Source organism: Corythoichthys intestinalis, chromosome 2 (genome assembly GCF_030265065.1).
Source record: "Corythoichthys intestinalis isolate RoL2023-P3 chromosome 2, ASM3026506v1, whole genome shotgun sequence".
NCBI classification, from domain to species: Eukaryota; Metazoa; Chordata; class Actinopteri; order Syngnathiformes; family Syngnathidae; genus Corythoichthys; species Corythoichthys intestinalis.
This window is the reverse complement of record NC_080396.1, coordinates 35,182,032-35,199,638: the sequence shown is the minus strand read 5'-3', so window position 1 is coordinate 35,199,638 and position 17,607 is coordinate 35,182,032. Positions and strand designations below refer to the sequence as shown.

At 38.8% G+C, this 17,607-nt stretch overlaps 1 protein-coding gene across 2 annotated transcripts in view; it reads left to right on the top strand.

Annotated features, from left to right (window-relative positions):
- Window positions 1–17,607, top strand: part of cables2b (Cdk5 and Abl enzyme substrate 2b) — a 50,568-nt gene that overhangs the window by 18,894 nt on the left and 14,067 nt on the right. For both annotated transcript variants that reach the window (XR_009062486.1, XM_057829455.1), the window contains exons 3-6: window positions 5,516–5,593; window positions 9,361–9,463; window positions 9,538–9,706; window positions 13,809–13,906. Coding sequence is in view for 1 of the 2 variants with exons in the window: in XM_057829455.1 (XP_057685438.1) it covers window positions 5,516–5,593; window positions 9,361–9,463; window positions 9,538–9,706; window positions 13,809–13,906 (448 nt within the window). In the remaining variant the exon portion in view is untranslated. The remainder of the gene's footprint in view (window positions 1–5,515; window positions 5,594–9,360; window positions 9,464–9,537; window positions 9,707–13,808; window positions 13,907–17,607) is intronic.

Genomic DNA, 17,607 nt, shown 5'->3' with positions numbered 1-17,607 from the left:
GATGTGCATTCTGGTGAGTTGTGTCACTCACGATGTGTGTGTATTGCTAATTCAATTATTATTTTGCCACAAAAGCCATTTTGAAGTGTTTCCTTAGCTAGATTTTCGTTTGTATTTATTTTTTAAAGACGATCTTAACTGTTCTACAACAATATGACACGTTAACACGTCAACCTAAATTAATAGGCTCGCTTCTTTCACCATGAAAAACAGTCTTCCTCTGACCTCTGTTCGCCAGTCTTTAAGGTGGCCATTCATATGATTGTAACATCGCCAAAAAATCGCTTGGTTTGTCAGGTTTTTAATCATTTTTCAAAACTTGTGCAACACAACATGCCTACTGTCCGCCGCAGTTAAATATGAAAAGTGAAAGTAAAAAGACCTCTCTCTGGTACGTCAGGCATGTGGTGCGTTCAGGTACACCACGCAAAACACATCTGCCACATTAAAACCTGATTTGTTACATTACTATAGGTATTATTCTCAGTGTTGTCACAGATTACTTGAAAAAGTAATTTAATTACTGATTACTGATTCCTCCTCCAAAAAGTAATCTAGTTACTTTACTGATTACTTTATTATCAAAGTAACTAAGTTACTTTAAAAGTCAGTCAGTTACTTTTCCCAATTTTTCTCCCTTTACTGCCTCAACAGAAGAATTTCATCGCATGTAATTGAATTTTTTAGATAAGGCTTTATCTTCGAGTTAGCAGGGGTTTAGTTAGTCGATGGAGTTGATTTCAACCACCATTGACTTGCGCTAGCTCAGCCACTCCGGAGCCCTGAAACTAACAAATAACTGACAAACTGCACGGAATTTGTTCAAAACAACTCCAACAATCATGGTTTTTTATTTTATTTTATTTTATTTTATTTTATTTTGAGATATGTGCCCTGGGTTTTGGGTGGGTTGAGGTTTTTTTAAATTTTTTTTATTTTATTTTTATTTTTTTCTCCTTTTTTTTCGGTTGTTTTGTGTTTTTGTGTTTTTTTTATCTTTTTTTGTTCTCTTGATATGGTGGAAAAGGAAAAAATGCTCACATCTTGTTACTTAATTATGTCATGACTTATGTGACCAATAAACAAAGTTTCCAAAAAAAAAAAAAAAAACTCCAACGACTAATTAAACCCCCGCTAACTCGAAGATTAAGCCTAATGTCAAAAATTCTGAACTCCCCCTTTAAAATAAAGACCTAGCCGTTAAAATGCTGTCAATAAAAGTTGTAAAGCAATAAAACAAACAACAAAAACAAATGAAATGAACAAGACTCCTACAAAGTATTTCATAATGCATGCAGTATAGGCCAAAAGTTTGGAGACACCTCAAGGGTGGATACTTTGAAGAATGTAGAATATAAAACCTGTTTTCAAGTACATACTGTAATTCCTCATGTTCATTCATAGTTTTGATATTTTCAGTGAGAATTTACGATAGTAGTGAAAATATATAAAAAGCACAAATGATGAGGCGTGTCTAAACTTTTGACTTTTGACACGCTCTTTTGCCCCCCCCCCCACACACATACACACTATAATACAAACTATAACTATAAAATGTACGTAATGGCTGGTTACAAACTGTAAAAGTGCTGGCTGTCTCGTTACCTGATGGCTTTGTTTCGATTTTTGTCGCGTTGTGCTGTAATTCCAAGTGGTTCCTTGAATTAGATGTAGCGTTATTAGCGGTCGACTGCCCTTTTGAGCCAGCGTAAAGTTTGCGACGCACGGAGATATTTTTGGTCATCTTTATTGGAGAGAAATGTGAAGTCATGGCTGTATGTCCAATAAGCAAATGCAGCCGTTTGTGCTTCTTCTCCTACGTCTTCCACTGTTAGCATCCTGAGAGGTAGCCAGTTGTTTGCTGGCCGCCAACAGCGCTCATCGCATGGTAATACACGTGACCCGTTTTTTCCCCCCGATGAGAAAACGTGACATCCGATGTCACTGCCAAACTCAAGAGCAATATTTTCTATTCAGATTCTCTTCGTACATGACTACAGTATTCTTTATTCTACATACATCATGAGGAAAAAACAAAATAGTAACGCACGGACACTAAGGAAACAAACTTTAATCAGATTACTGGCTTCGAAAAATGAACGCGTTAGATTACTCGTTACTGAACGAAAGTAATCAGATGACAACACTGATTATTATTATTACAAATATTATATTATTATTTGGATTCTTATTCATGAGTTAGTTGTTTTGCTCTGTGTAATTGCTATTTGCAATCGTACCAGCAGCATTTATTAAGGATTTAGTGTAGGTTTTTGTGCTGTGGAACGAATGAATGAAATTATGATGTATTCTTATGGGGAAATCCTGCTCAACATGCGACCATTTCGACTTACAATCAAGGTCCTGGAACGAATTAACTTGTATGTAGAGGTGCCACTGTAAGTACAGTAATATATATAAATAAATAAATAAAATTTAGTAATCAAACAAAGGTTGGTTTAGCTAAAACAGCCATTTCTCCAAGAATGCAAAGCAGAAGGGTGACTTTGTTGCTGACCTTTTTTGTGTCAGTTTCCTTCTACAAAACGACAAAAACTATATAGATAGTGTCTATATCGCTGTTTAGCAATATACAGCGCCGTGAACAATGAACTCACCAGATGGCATGTCATTTGTGGCCTTGTTTTTTTTCTAGTGGCCTCTGGCATGGCAAATGTTAATCTGTCTTGTTTTCAAAATGTCTGATCTAAATTTGACTGAAATCAAATATAATGCATTGCTACTAAAGATACACGATAATATCGGTCACCGATAATTATCGGCCGATAATGGCAATTATGACGTCACACAGATAATCCAGATAATAAAAAAATTCAACCGATAATGCAATCCGATAATTATATACTTGATTTTGCCTCCAAATGTGCTCAACCGAAGAATTCAGCACGCCGCCTCCTCAACCCCTCCCCTCTCTGAAGCCCCTGAGGGAGGAGGGGTTGAGGAGGCGGAGTTACAAGACAAGAAGTAGTTGAATATTATGGCGGCTGTTACTAAAAAAACGACGCTCTCGCCATCTGCGAAACATGTACCGTACAAGTTCCACGAGGCAGAAAGAACGCGTCCTCATTCAAAACCACTAACCCAGCAGCCATTTAAAACTGCATCACAAAGAATTTTGGAACATATACGAGGCTGCTGCTAGCAGGAATGCTAAAGCTATTGTAAACACTAAGCTAAACTACAGGGCTTGTGACGATACAGAGTCGGGCTGTTTGGGAATGCAGCCCAAGGCGGGTGGTAAATTCTGACGGAGCCCGCCGCTTTGGCCAGTCCGGCAGGCCGCCGCCGCCTCGCCATAGGCGGGGCGGGCCGAGCCCGGTTCCCCGGCCTCTGGACCTCCGGCGAACACCCCGGTTTCTCGAGCGTTCCCCCACGGCGTGCGAGCAGAGCCAGGACCCGAATACGCCGCGGCGAACCGGCCGGGGCGGGCGGGCGGATTATCCGGTACGAATGTAGCTGCCGCCGAGACGAGACACAGTTTTTTTTTGTACCTTAATGACACGAGAACCAAAGCCCTGGATAAAAGAAATAATGCAGTTTATACGACCACCATTCTTCATGAAAAAGTGATGTCCGGTAAGCAAGCTTATCATGACGGCACAGTGGTTATAAGATAATTTAAACATGGAGAAAACGAAGTCAGCCAGTCAATAATGCATTCAGAATGTGAAATGACGAGCGGTCAGATGACTTTGTAACGCTGCCTTTATTTTCGGCTTAATAAAACTCAGGCACAAAACAACACGCACACGGATGCGAGCGCAAATTCCGTCCAAATAGTACTGCCGTGTAGCAGTTTAGCTGCTGTAACGCAAATGTCGTGAAAGCCGCAAATGTAAACAAAGCGCTGCAGAATGGGTACATGACATCTCGCTCTTTTGAGGTAATCATTTTCACAGTGTGCAACAAAGCATATAACATTAGCAATCACTTTTCAAATTATTTAACTTATTTCTTTGCTCAATTACAGTCACAGTTGATAATCAAATTCTTAAATCAATATTCTGTAGCCACAAATATTATTCAAAATCTTTCCTTCAAGTTTTTTTTTTTTTTTTTTAGGATTAAGTATAATAATGTATTGCTTAAAACAAGGCTGTTAAGATTATTTTCAGCTAGCTATTTTTCTTCCAAGAAATCTGAGAGAAATACACTTGAAGCGATGGCAGATAATTTCACTTATTGCCAATAGATTTACACTTAAAACTGACTAGTTTTAAGGAGGTGTGTTTTGCAGCGGATTAATGTTATATATGTTAGGAATGGCTTACTTTTAAACGCATTTTTGTGCAACTTAGGTATGTACTCTGTAAGTAATTGTTGCCAAAGGTTTACCATTACACAATGTCAGACAATCTGTCATTATTTAGATGTTTGAATTGACGACTTGTTCATACATTGTGTTGAAAAAAAGAGCAATAAATTATATTTTTGCACAGTAATATTTTCTTTTGTGTATACTTTAAAATTTTACATAAATCTTTTAATAGAATTATCGGCTTGACATTATCGGTTATCGGTTGGAATGAGGAGGAAATTATCGGTTATCGGTATCGGTTGAAAAATGCATTATCGTGCATCACTAATTGCTACCATCTACTGGCATCTGTTTGGCGCATTTGTAATTTTTGGATTTACACAGCAAACTAGCAAAAAAAAAAGGAAATACACTGGCGCAGCAACTATCCTCGGGTTCATCCTCCTGCACAGAATATGTTCTGTCCACTAGCGACAAATAGACGTGAAATGTGTTCTAATTACCATCTTATCACTGCATTTTTTTTCTTTTGTTTAGTGCGTCTTGTGAATTTCTGAGACATTGTTTTATCCTCTATTCTCATTGTGTTCAGCTTTATTCTTCCTCTGTTGTGTTCTATTCTCGTCCTCCCTTGCAGACAGAGCAAAAGCGACCTGGCGGTCACGGAAAAAAGACTGACTCGTTTCGTAATCAGAGACCGAGGACTGATTGGTCGAAAATAGATTGTGCGATGAGCAGCAGCTGTTTGTAGATCAACAGCTAGCATGAAATCAAGCAGAAGAATCCTGTGCTGAAAACTGTAATTATTAAATAAAAAGTCTATCTACCAAAATAAACAACATTTGACTATATTTAAAACCGCCCACACCCCAATAATATGTGCCATTACTTCCTTAGAGTTTCTAAAAGGGTTTTGTGGCTTCCAGTATTTGCTTTTCTATGGGAAACGAATCTGCATGACTCTTGAGTTACAAAGGTTTCTGACCTCGCGTCTTTTGGAATGAGGCATGTAGTTCTGCCGTAGAGTGGGAAGTGTGTCAAAATGACTATGGAACTCCTGCTTAAAATTCCCACAGATGCCCTTGTCTTAACTTTCCCATCCATCATGGGAACTTCTTTCGCATGCCTACGTATGGAGCTGCATGGCCAAATGCAAACAGTCTTTGACTAGAGTTGGCCAAAAGTCGTTTCAGCTCGATGGATGTGAACTGTCAATGTGTTTTTGCTTGCTTTTAGGATTGTTTTGATCTGTGCTAAAAGATCCCTGTGTGCAGCATTCTCTGTTCTACCCTACGGAGAAAACTTTTACCTCAGGTACACACTCATGCAAACACACTGAAAGATAACAATGTTTCTAAACTGTGCTTTGATGCTTGTCTTACTTTAATGTTCAGAAATGTTCACTTCATTTCACTAGAAGTTAAAAAAAAGAATGTGACAAAGTTACCGGTAAAAGCTAATTATTGAAACAGAACTATTTGCAAACGCATAATCATTGTCACAAATGAAATGTCGTATTCACATATATGTTAAATAAAATTGCAAATGTGTGCATTGTCTGATGTCCCTTCGTGTCATACAACCAAACACATAGGCCTCGTCTTGGTTGTAACACACGACTGTGTGGCATCTTGTTATGATACTTACAAATGATTGGGTCCTGCCAAAATTATAAGGCCAATAACAAGTTGACAGCATGTGTGCAATGTAATTTGGAAAGTATTTGTACAGTATCTTTGGCAGCGATACAGTAGATATTAGGGATGTCCCGTTTGCATATTTTTGCACCTGAGTCCGAGCCACCTGATTTTGAGAATCTGCTGATACAAAGTCCTGACCCAATACTGAGAAAAACTTTTTTTTTTTCCCTTTCTTTTTAATTTTTTTTTTATTTGAACAAAAGATCCAAACATATATATACAGTGCCTTGCAAAAGTATTCGGCCCCCTTGAATCTTGCAACCTTTCGCCACATTTCAGGCTTCAAACATAAAGATATGAAATTTAATTTTTTTGTCAAGAATCAACAACAAGTGGGACACAATCGTGAAGTGGAACAACATTAATTGGATAATTTTAACTTTTTTAACAAATAAAAAACTGAAAAGTGGGGCGTGCAATATTATTCGGCTCCTTTACTTTCAGTGCAGCAAACTCACTCCAGAAGTTCAGTGAGGATCTCTGAATGATCCAATGTTGTCCTAAATGACCGATGATGATTAATAGAATCCACCTGTGTGTAATCAAGTCTCCGTATAAATGCACCTGCTCTGTGATAGTCTCAGGGTTCTGTTTAAAGTGCAGAGAGCATTATGAAAACCAAGGAACACACCAGGCAGGTCCGAGATACTGTTGTGGAGAAGTTTAAAGCCGGATTTGGATACAAAAAGATTTCCCAAGCTTTAAACATCTCAAGGAGCACTGTGCAAGCCATCATATTGAAATGGAAGGAGCATCAGACCACTGCAAATCTACCAAGACCCGGCCGTCCTTCCAAACTTTCTTCTCAAACAAGGAGAAAACTGATCAGAGATGCAACCAAGAGGCCCATGATCACTCTGGATGAACTGCAGAGATCTACAGCTGAGGTGGGAGAGTCTGTCCATAGGACAACAATCAGTCGTACACTGCACAAATCTGGCCTTTATGGAAGAGTGGGAAGAAGAAAGCCATTTCTCAAAGATATCCATAAAAAGTCTCGTTTAAAGTTTGCCACAAGCCACCTGGGAGACACACCAAACATGTGGAAGAAGGTGCTCTGGTCAGATGAAACCAAAATTGAACTTTTTGGCCACAATGCAAAACGATATGTTTGGCGTAAAAACAACACAGCTCATCACCCTGAACACACCATCCCCACTGTCAAACATGGTGGTGGCAGCATCATGGTTTGGGCCTGCTTTTCTTCAGCAGGGACAGGGAAGATGGTTAAAATTGACGGGAAGATGGATGCAGCCAAATACAGGAACATTCTGGAAGAAAACCTGTTGGTATCTGCACAAGACCTGAGACTGGGACGGAGATTTATCTTCCAACAGGACAATGATCCAAAACATAAACCAAATCTACAATGGAGTGGTTAAAAAATAAACGTATCCAGGTGTTAGAATGGCCAAGTCAAAGTCCAGACCTGAATCCAATCGAGAATCTGTGGAAAGAGCTGAAGACTGCTGTTCACAAACACTCTCCATCCAACCTCACTGAGCTCGAGCTGTTTTGCAAGGAAGAATGGGCAAGAATGTCAGTCTCTCGATGTGCAAAACTGATAGAAACATACCCCAAGCGACTTGCAGCTGTAATTGGAGCAAAAGGTGGCGCTACAAAGTATTAACGCAAGGGGGCCGAATAATATTGCACGCCCCACTTTTCAGTTTTTTATTTGTTAAAAAAGTTTAAATTATCCAATAAATGTTGTTCCACTTCACGATTGTGTCCCACTTGTTGTTGATTCTTGACAAAAAAATTAAATTTCATATCTTTATGTTTGAAGCCTGAAATGTGGCGAAAGGTTGCAAGATTCAAGGGGGCCGAATACTTTTGCAAGGCACTGTATATATATATATATATATATATATATATATATATATGGCGGAAAACACAGACAAGGCTGAAAAAACAGTTTCTGCTCTTGCAGCCCTCTTTAAAATAAACTGCTGTATTTTAAGCCAAAAGAACTGTTGTGTTTGATTGAACAATATGTCTATATTCTGCCATAGCAGATTCATGGCGCAATAAGCCCCCGAACTATTTTTAATTTGTCTGTTTTACCCTGGAAACCCATTTACAGACGTTGCGCAACCGCTTTTGTTTCAACCTAGCCATAAAAAGAAGATAAGTAATCGTATTTATTAATCGAAATGTCATTTTTAGCTTAGAATCATTAATTGATGTTTAACAGTTAGTTAAAAAAAACGACTTAAAAAAATTATTCACTCGCATATTTTAAACTTTAAAAAAATATGTCACATTAAAAAAATTGGCGTCTGTAAAAGAGTCACGGATATCTACCTCATAACTATCACTTAATTGTATTTTTTTTTTTCGTAACTGTCGCATTTTCCCCAATATTTTAGATGATAAATAATCGATCGAAACAAAGAAAAATTGAAAAAAAAAAAAAAAAAAACGTTTACAAGGGTAAATAAATGAAAATGAAAATCTCAATTACTCCTTGATGTCTGCGATTTCTGCATCACACCCCTTGTTATATGACCATGTTTCATCCATAAAATCCCCCAAAAATCCAGCTGTGGCCATTCACAGCTGTGTCTTAACACTCGGTGATACATGCTACATGGAGTTTTGGGATCGAAAACAGCTAAGTATGCAATAACATCTCGTTAAAATCATGCTCTCACCTCCAGTTAGGGTTTTCCTGTTCAAAAAATTTTTTGGGGAATGCCTTCCTGTTCAAAATTTGTCTTCTCCCAGAAAATTGAGATTTTAAGCTTTCCAATGATATATCGCACATTTACACGCATATAGGACAATTTTGAAATTTGGTCAAATTGGGGATGTCAGAGCGGAACTTCAAGTCACCTGTGTGTTTTCCACCATATAATGTATATACAGTATATATATGATGAAATCATTTTTCAAGAAAATAATGCACTTTGCCATCTAGCAAAAACTGAAAAGACATATGAAAGGTCAAAATAATTTCTTGGAGATAGTCCGGATCTCAATCCAATTGAAAATCAGTGGTGGAAGTTGATGACTGTGGTCCATAACAGGGTTCCAACCTGTAAAACAAAAAATCTGGCAACAGCCATCAGAGAAAGTTTTAGTTGTATATCTGCTTGATAAATTTCATATTTTTCCACTTCAGAATTGAATGAGTCCATATTTTTTTAGTTTGAATTGAGTGATTCTATAATATCTTTGTTGTTGTTGACAACTATTACAGTTGTGCACTTTCAATTTAAAATAATGTCGTTTTTTGGATAAAAGGATGCAAATTAAAGAAAAAGAAATCAAAAGATGAATCGCTAATTAAATGATCATTAATTGCATGTTGAAAGCACACTGTAAGAGAATGTTTTGACAAAACGTGAATGTTTTTGTCTGTCGTTTCGTCTCTAGCGAGCCCATGTTGAACCATCCCCGGAGGCGGCACTCATCTGGGAATATTTCCACCTGCTTGGAGATGGGACTGGAGGGTTTTCACTTGGAAACGTATGGCAGGGTACGCCATCACGCGCCTGCGTTGCAAGCATTCACACACGCGTCACCCTTTCTTCAGATCTCGTCTCATTTCAGTCGGTGTCGTACGCCCAATTCCTGTATCCCACCCATGCCCTGGTCAGACAGAAGCCATCGTCCGCCAGCGACCTGACACTGCAAATTCCGGTATCCAGGAGCGCTCACAGCATGCCAGGCAGAAGCTTCCCTCCGAGTCGCCTCAACAGCGCTGTGGGTCTAGATCTTGGTACGCGTACACACCCTACTCTCAGTTCGACACAGCATCTAATCTTCCTTTTGTACAAATTTCAAGAATTAGAGGGCAAAGGGATAAAACGGATAGTTCATTTCATGATTAAAAAAAAAAAAACAGTAGTCATATAATTTGATTGGTACAGCTCAACTATCAACGTTACAGTGTATCACAAAAGTGAGTACACCCCTCGCATTTCAGCAGATATTTTGGTAAATCTTTTCATGGGACAACACTGACAAAATGACACTTTAACACAATGAAAAGTAGTGTATGTGCAGCTTAGATAATAGAGTTTATCTATCAGACCAATCACAAAAAAGCCTGCAAACAGTTTGCTGAAGACATGTCAACAAAGCACATGGATTACTGGAAACATGTCCTATGGTCTGATGAGATGGGCGGGCTATCTTGTGCACCATCTTCAGAAGAGGCGCCCTCCTGGGGTGACAGCTATGCACACCAATTTGATGTAGAGTGTGGCGTATGGTCTGAACACTAACAAGCTGATCCCCCACCTCTTCAATCTCTGCAGCAATACTGACAGCACTCCTGTAACGAGTCACATGACATTTTGGAGGGTAAATGACAAGCAGTACTCAATTTTGGACATTTAGGGATGTACGTCGTTTCTAAGGGGTGTACTCACTTTTGTTGCCAGGGGTTTAGATATGAGTGGCAATATTATGAGTTATTTTGAGGGGATGATAGATTAACTCTATTATCTAAGATGCACACAGACTACTTTTCATTGTGTCAAAGTGTCATTTTGTCAGTGTTGTCCCATGAAAAGATATATTTAAATATCTGCAGAAATGCGAGCGGTGTACTCACTTTTGTGATACACTGCAGGTATGCTAAGATTTTGCGATCCATGCAGTGTACTGAAACAAGCTTGCCATTGCAACTACAAAAATCTAATTTGAGGGATTTTTGTGATTATTCACTATGCCCTTTTATGAAATATTTGATTCGACAAATATTTTTTGCCGAGTTTGGTTTGTTTCTTTGTTAGTTCCATTCAGCATATGCAGACAACAATCTTAACTTAAAATTGGCAACTGGTTTGTCGGATACTTAATTGAAAGTAAGGCTGTCATTAGGGGTGGGCGATGTAGCCAAATTAATATACAGTGGTACCTCGACATACGATCGCTTTGACACACGATCTTTTCAACATCCGACATAAAATTTGACTTGCCATCTTTTTCTACATCTGACGACATGCTCGCGAAATACGACAATTTATGATGCCGCCGCAAGACTGACGCTCGGCGGATTTTCTTTTGAAAGAAATCAACATGGGTTCCAAGAATGCGAGTGCAGCTGGTGAAAAAAGGAAAATGGTGACACCTACCATTGAAATGAAAATGCAAATAATAGAAAAATATGAGCGTGGTGTGCGCGTCCGTGAACTGGCTCGATAATACAGCCGTAGAATGTCTACGATCTCGACGGTTGTCCTTCGACCTCCGTTTGCCAGTCTTTATAAGTTAGGGTGACAATTATTCTTATTGTAACATCGCCAAAGAAATCGCCACCTTTGTCAGGTTTTTAATCATTTATTTCAGAACTTGTGCAACACAACACGCCTACTGTCCGCTGCATCTGACGCCAACACCAGAACATGAAAAGTGAAAGTAAAAACTTTAATGCACCTGTCTCACTTTGTCACGTCAGCCACGCAGTGCGTTCAGGTACAGCACTCAAAACACATCTGCCACATTAGAACCCGATTCGTTACATTATTATAGATATTATGATTACTATTCCGGTTTCCATTTTTCTTTTCCAATTTATTTGTTTTGCTATGTGTAATTGCAATTTTTAATAGTACCAGCAGTATTTATTAAGGATTTAGTGTAAGTTTTCGGGCTATTGAACGAATTAATGGAACTATAATGTATTCTTATGGGAAAATCCTGCTCGACATACAACCATTTCGACTTACAAACAAGGTCCTAGAACGAATTAACTTCGTATGTAGAGGTACAACTGTATCTCTATATTTTGTTATTTTCCTATAGCAATTATTGTATTTTGTTATCCACAAAATACTGTTTTAGAAATACTTTTTTCCCCTCTAAGCATTTCATGCATCTTCTGCAAAACACTGCACAATTCTCCCTGGTTCTATTTAACAATGACGACCTTCAAGTTATGTCCTGGCTGTATAAACTGTATATCAATGGAGACTACGCTAAATCAGGTTTTCGCAATAGTATCTTAGTTAAGCTTGTTTATGATTAAATCAAGATGACATAGAAAAAAAATAAATAAATGTTAGTTATACAGTGGGGAGAACAAGTATTTGATACACTGCCGATTTTGCTGGTTTTCCCACTTGCAAAGCATGTAGAGGTCTAATTTGTATCATAAGTTCTCTTCAACTGTGAGGGACAGAATCTAATACAAAAAAACAGAAAATCACGTTGTATGATTTTTAAATAATAAATTTGCATTTAATTGCATGAAATAAGTATTTGATACATCACAAAAATCGAACTTAATATTTGGTACAGAAACCTTTGTTTGCTATTACAGATACCAAACGTTTCCTGTAGTCCTTGACAAGGTTTGCACACACTGCAGCAGGGATTTTGGCCTGCTCCTCCATGCAGATCTTCTCCAGAGCCTTCAGGTTTCGGAGCTGCTGCCGGGAAACACGCACTTTCAGCTCCCTCCATAGATTTTCTATCGGGTTCAGATCTGGTGACTGGCTAGGCCACTCCAGGACCTTAAGATGCATCTTACGGAGCCACTCTTTAGTTGCCTTGGCTGTGTGCTTTGGGTCGTTGTCATGCTGGAAGACCCAGCCACGACCCATCTTCAGGGCTCTCACTGAAGGAAGGAGGTTGTCAGCCAAGATCTGGCGATACATAGCCCCATCCATCCTCCCCTCAATACGGTGCAGTCGTCCTGTACCCTTGGCAGAGAAGCAGCCCCAAAAAATGATGTTTCCTCCACCATGTTTCACGGTTGGGATGGCGTTCTTGGGGTTGTACTCATCCTTCTTTTTCCTCCAAACACGACGAGCCGAGTTTAGACCAAAAAGTTCAATTTTGCTCTCATCCGACCACATGACCTTCTCCCATTGCTCCTCTGGATCATCCAGATGGTCAGTGGCAAACTTCAGACGTGTCTGGACATGCACTGGCTTCAGCAGCGGGACCTTGTGTGCGCTGTAGGATTTTAATCCATGACGGTGTAATGTGTTTCCGATGGTTTTCTTCGAGACTGTGGTTCCAGCTTTCTTCAGGTCATTGACCAGGTCCTGCCGTGTAGTTCTAGGCTGATCCCTCACCTTTCTCATGATCAGTGATGCCCCACGAGTGAGATCTTGCATGGAGCCCCAGAACGAGGCAGATTGACCGTCAACTTGAACTTCTTCCATTTTCTAATAATCGCTCCAACAGTTGTTACCTTCTCACCAAGCTGCTTGCTTATTTTCCTGTAGCCCATCCCAGCCTTGTGCAGGTCTATTATTTTATCCCTGATGTCCTTACACAGCTCTTTGGTCTTGGCCATTGTGGAGAGGTTGGAGTTTGTTTGTTTGAGCATGAACAGGTGTCTTTTATACAGGTAACAAGTTCAAACAGGTGCAGTTACTTCCGGTAATGAGTGGAGAACAGGAGGCGTTCTTAAAAAAGAACTGAGAGATGAAATATTTACTAGTTGGTAATGTATCAAATACTTATTTCATGCAGTTAAATACAAATGTATTATTTAAAAATTATACAATGTGATCTTCTGGATTTTTGTATTAGATTCCGTCCCTCACAGTTGAAGAGAACTTATGATACAAATTACAGACCTCTACATGGCTTGCAAGTGGGAAAACCAGCAAAATCGGCAGTGTATCAAATACTTAATGCTGTAGCGTGACTTTCTTGTTCCAGTCACTACGACTCGGTGTAAACTTTAAATTTGGGACTGCTACGAAAGCTGGAGTTTCTATCCGCCGCTGTTGACTTTCACAGACACTACTTGACCTAAATTAATGGAAGGATAAGACCAACAACTGTGTGCTTTATATAATATTTTTATCTATTTTTTAAAAATTTCATTTCATTCTGCCAACCCTCCTGTTTTCTAGGCTTGGGTGATGTGACGGACTATGACCCAAACATTCTCAGTGATCCACAGTGGCCGTGTGGGAAACACAAGCGGGTGCTGATCTTTGCTTCATACATGGTGAGAAGATTTTAAAACTCTTAAGAAGATAGTGGACGAGTAGTGTGAGTCCTTTTGTTGCGCATTTGGTTTAGAATGCAGATACGGCATTACATGATGCACTGCTGGACAAGATTGATACATTTAAATAAAAATGAAAAATAAAATTGGCATGAAAATTATTGTTGTTGTTTTATTTTCTTGAATTAAATAAAGATAGAGTAGGCACAATTATGTTTTATGAATTTGTAACACTAGGCATTACATGTATTTTGAGACTGAAAGTACACTTTTTTTTTCTTAAGCCCAAGATCTATACGATATGAATCATTTTTTATTTCACTCCTACAGTGGTACACCCTCAGTTTGTGAACTTTTTTCTTTTGGGCCATACTCGAGAAATTCCTATATATTTTTGCTCTTGACGATATTATTTTATTTGACTTGTTTCTTCCACACTTTTGCCTCCAATTCAAAGGCTTGTTGAAAATGTCTTTTGTGAAGGAAGTCAAAACGCTGCAAAAAAATGACTTGCATGAGTCTAGAGTAAAGAAGTGCAGTATAGAAAAATCCCTGCGCTCACAGCACGTGCTTGTGTCAGCTTAACGGGCGCCCGCCAGGCAGCAGCTTAGTAGCCTATCATCCTTCCAAGCGTGTGGACACACATACACACACAAGTAACTGTTCTAGCAGTTTTCATGACAGCAGGTGGTCTGCGCTGCCACTGATCTGGTGTGTGCACACGTGCATCATCAGCCTTCGTGAAGTTACGTGTTCAGCGGCTTACTATTTGCCTCCTTTGGAAGTTCTAATGAATTTGAAATAATCCTAAAGAACTACAGTATATATTTTATTTTATTTTTATTCCATTAAGGGGTGTAAAGATTTGACTTGTTTCATGAGTTGTGGTGTCTAATATTGGTTCATTTAGAATGTAATCAGAAATGATTCAGTCACTTTTTAGCTCAGAATTCCACCAGTGTGTCTGTGTTAATAATAAGTTAAATCACTGGATACTGATCAGTACAAGTAAAATCCACCCCCCCCTCCTCGTATTCTAATCGCCTACAATCAATTCGGGACATAACCACCAATAAACACAAAGCAATTGATCAAGAACTGACTGCTGTTTTTTTTTTTTTTTACTCCTAAAATATTAGTTTATCAACATGACCCATTTACTTAAACCTCCTACCTGTGTTCACGATGTCATTAGGAATGTTGACAACTACGTGCCAGACAATATGTACTGTCTATTCTGCGACAATTCTGAAAGTCATGTCACCCACATAAATATGGTGCTGGTGTAATCGTTGTGACATTAACTTATAACTTATTCAATGCCAATATACTATGTACGTATCAAAGGGATCCATGGATAGAAAGGCTTGTATAAACGTTAAACGATAAACGTTATTATGAGTTAATTTGATATTGAAAACACTCTTGGTTAGGGGTGTGACAAAATATCGTAATGGTGATATATCGTGATACTTTGTATCCTAAAAGGTTATCGATATGCACCTGACAAGAATCAAGATATCGTTTTAAAAAGGTGTCAATGTTAAAAAAAAAAAAAAAAGGAACCAACCAGTTGCTATCAAAATCTTATACTCTACACTACTACACTATACTCTATCTTAACTATAATAGTGTCTCAGTTAACTCTATGAATGCCATTGATGGCGCTCGACGCCCAATCCATTTAGACTGGGAGGGTCGAACGAACGTTTATTCATTCGAAACCAGAGCATTCACTGTCACTGTTTCTGATTTTCAGGCCATTTACAAGTCAATTTCTGTTTATTTTAGTGCATTTACAGGTCGCTTCCTGTTGAGTTTGAGTCGCTGCCTATTCATTTGGGTGATTCCTGGGCCACTTCCTGTTCCGTAACCCGAAATCAATAGGAAGTGACTCAAAATCAATAAAGTAATGATCTGAAATGCCCCAAAATTACCTCGTTGCCTAGCATTGGCTGCCACTGATGGCCATGGACGTTCAATCCGTTTGAAGTGGGAGGAATGGCAGCGAATGAACATTAGTTCACCCTCCCAGTTCAAATGGACTGGATGTCTACTAGTGGTAAACTCATTCCAATTCACAACAGAAGCTTGTCTTTCTGTTTATTAGTTTATTAGTATTTTGTAGAATATCTTAGGTTGATTTCCTGACCAGTGTATCGATAATCGTTGTATCGCCATATTGTGAGATATCGTAAGCTTTGTATCGCAAATCGTATCGTATCGTGAGGTACCAAGAGGTTCCCACTCTTACTCTTGATTTTGTTTTTATACAATTTGTAAAATTAGTTTAACTAGTAGGCTGCCATAGCTGTTGACGTGGCAGGGCAGTGACGTCACATGGTTACGCTGCCGGGCTTTCAGAGTATGACTCGGGCGACATAAACATGTCATCTGTTCAACCCTTTCAATTTGAACCTGAGAGGAACAGTTATGTGCTTGACAGCACTGTCAATATTTCACAAAACGAGCAGTAAAAACAAAATGAACCGGAAAGACGGGATGAGACGAGACGAGAGTGGGGAAAAAAAAAACTGATGTTTTGCCAAAATGTGCTACACCGCCAAAAACGTAGTACAGAAAAACGAATTTAACACCCAAAGTACCACCGTGCGCTCTCAGCTTGTTCTGTTGAGATGCATATAGACAGAACATACTAAAGATGCCTTAAGAAAATACTTAAACGTAGTAATATCAAATAAGGGTGGTTTAAATATGCTACGTGACTAATGTGGTCAACAATCTGCCTTAAAGCTACCTCAAGAAAACACAATGCTTAAAGGTATGAGAGGGAAACACATGCAAAAAGTGTTTTGAGACAATGAAAAGGTAATAAGACTCAGTAAATTCACAAACAGTAAGTACTCACCGCTTGTAACCGATGTGCGCATGTGTTGGACATCTTGCCGCATAGAAGGAATTTGGAGTAAACCATTCTGTTCGTCTAGTGACAGTGACAAGCTACGTCATCACCCCGAGTCTCCATTGCGCGCATAAAACATGGCGCCCTCCGTAGGTCAAAACATACATTAAATATAATAGATTTTTAAATCAATGGCAATATTTCATGTGTTTCTAATAACATCTTTCAGTAAAAGAGAACAATTGTGGCCTCCGAGGTTCCCTTGAATACTTTTTATATTATAACTAAAACCCTTCAGAGCCAAAGGTGTTTTTTTCTTTTTACATTTATTAGTTTCTTAGATGTATTGGCCTGTGAGAGTCAGTGTACTTTGAATTCCAAACTTGTAGACCAGCAGACAGGTTAATGAGACTTGATTACCAGCAGAGGACAGCGATGTCCTACTTTTAAATTGACATCAGACCGTTTGCCCCGACTGGCTGGAAGTCAGAGAAATCGAAGACTTGTATTCTTGAACACATAATTATATATGTCATGGATGTTTTAGTGTATGTGTTGTGGTAGCAGAAATATGCGCATGTCCTAAATGTGACAAGTACAGTTGGTTTTAGCTCTTTCATAGAATTAAACCCCTGTATAGTTGATAGTGGTGTCAACAATACATCGATTTTGAGTGTCAAAGTTCTGCTGGAAAAGTTTCTCATTTCAATTTTGTCACATTTTTAGGGAAGCACTTCGATTTTGTTTTCATTCATTGCTAAAGAATGGAAAAAGGTTACCGTATTTTTCCACACTATAAGGCGTACGTTCAATAAATGGCCTATTTTAAAACTTTTTT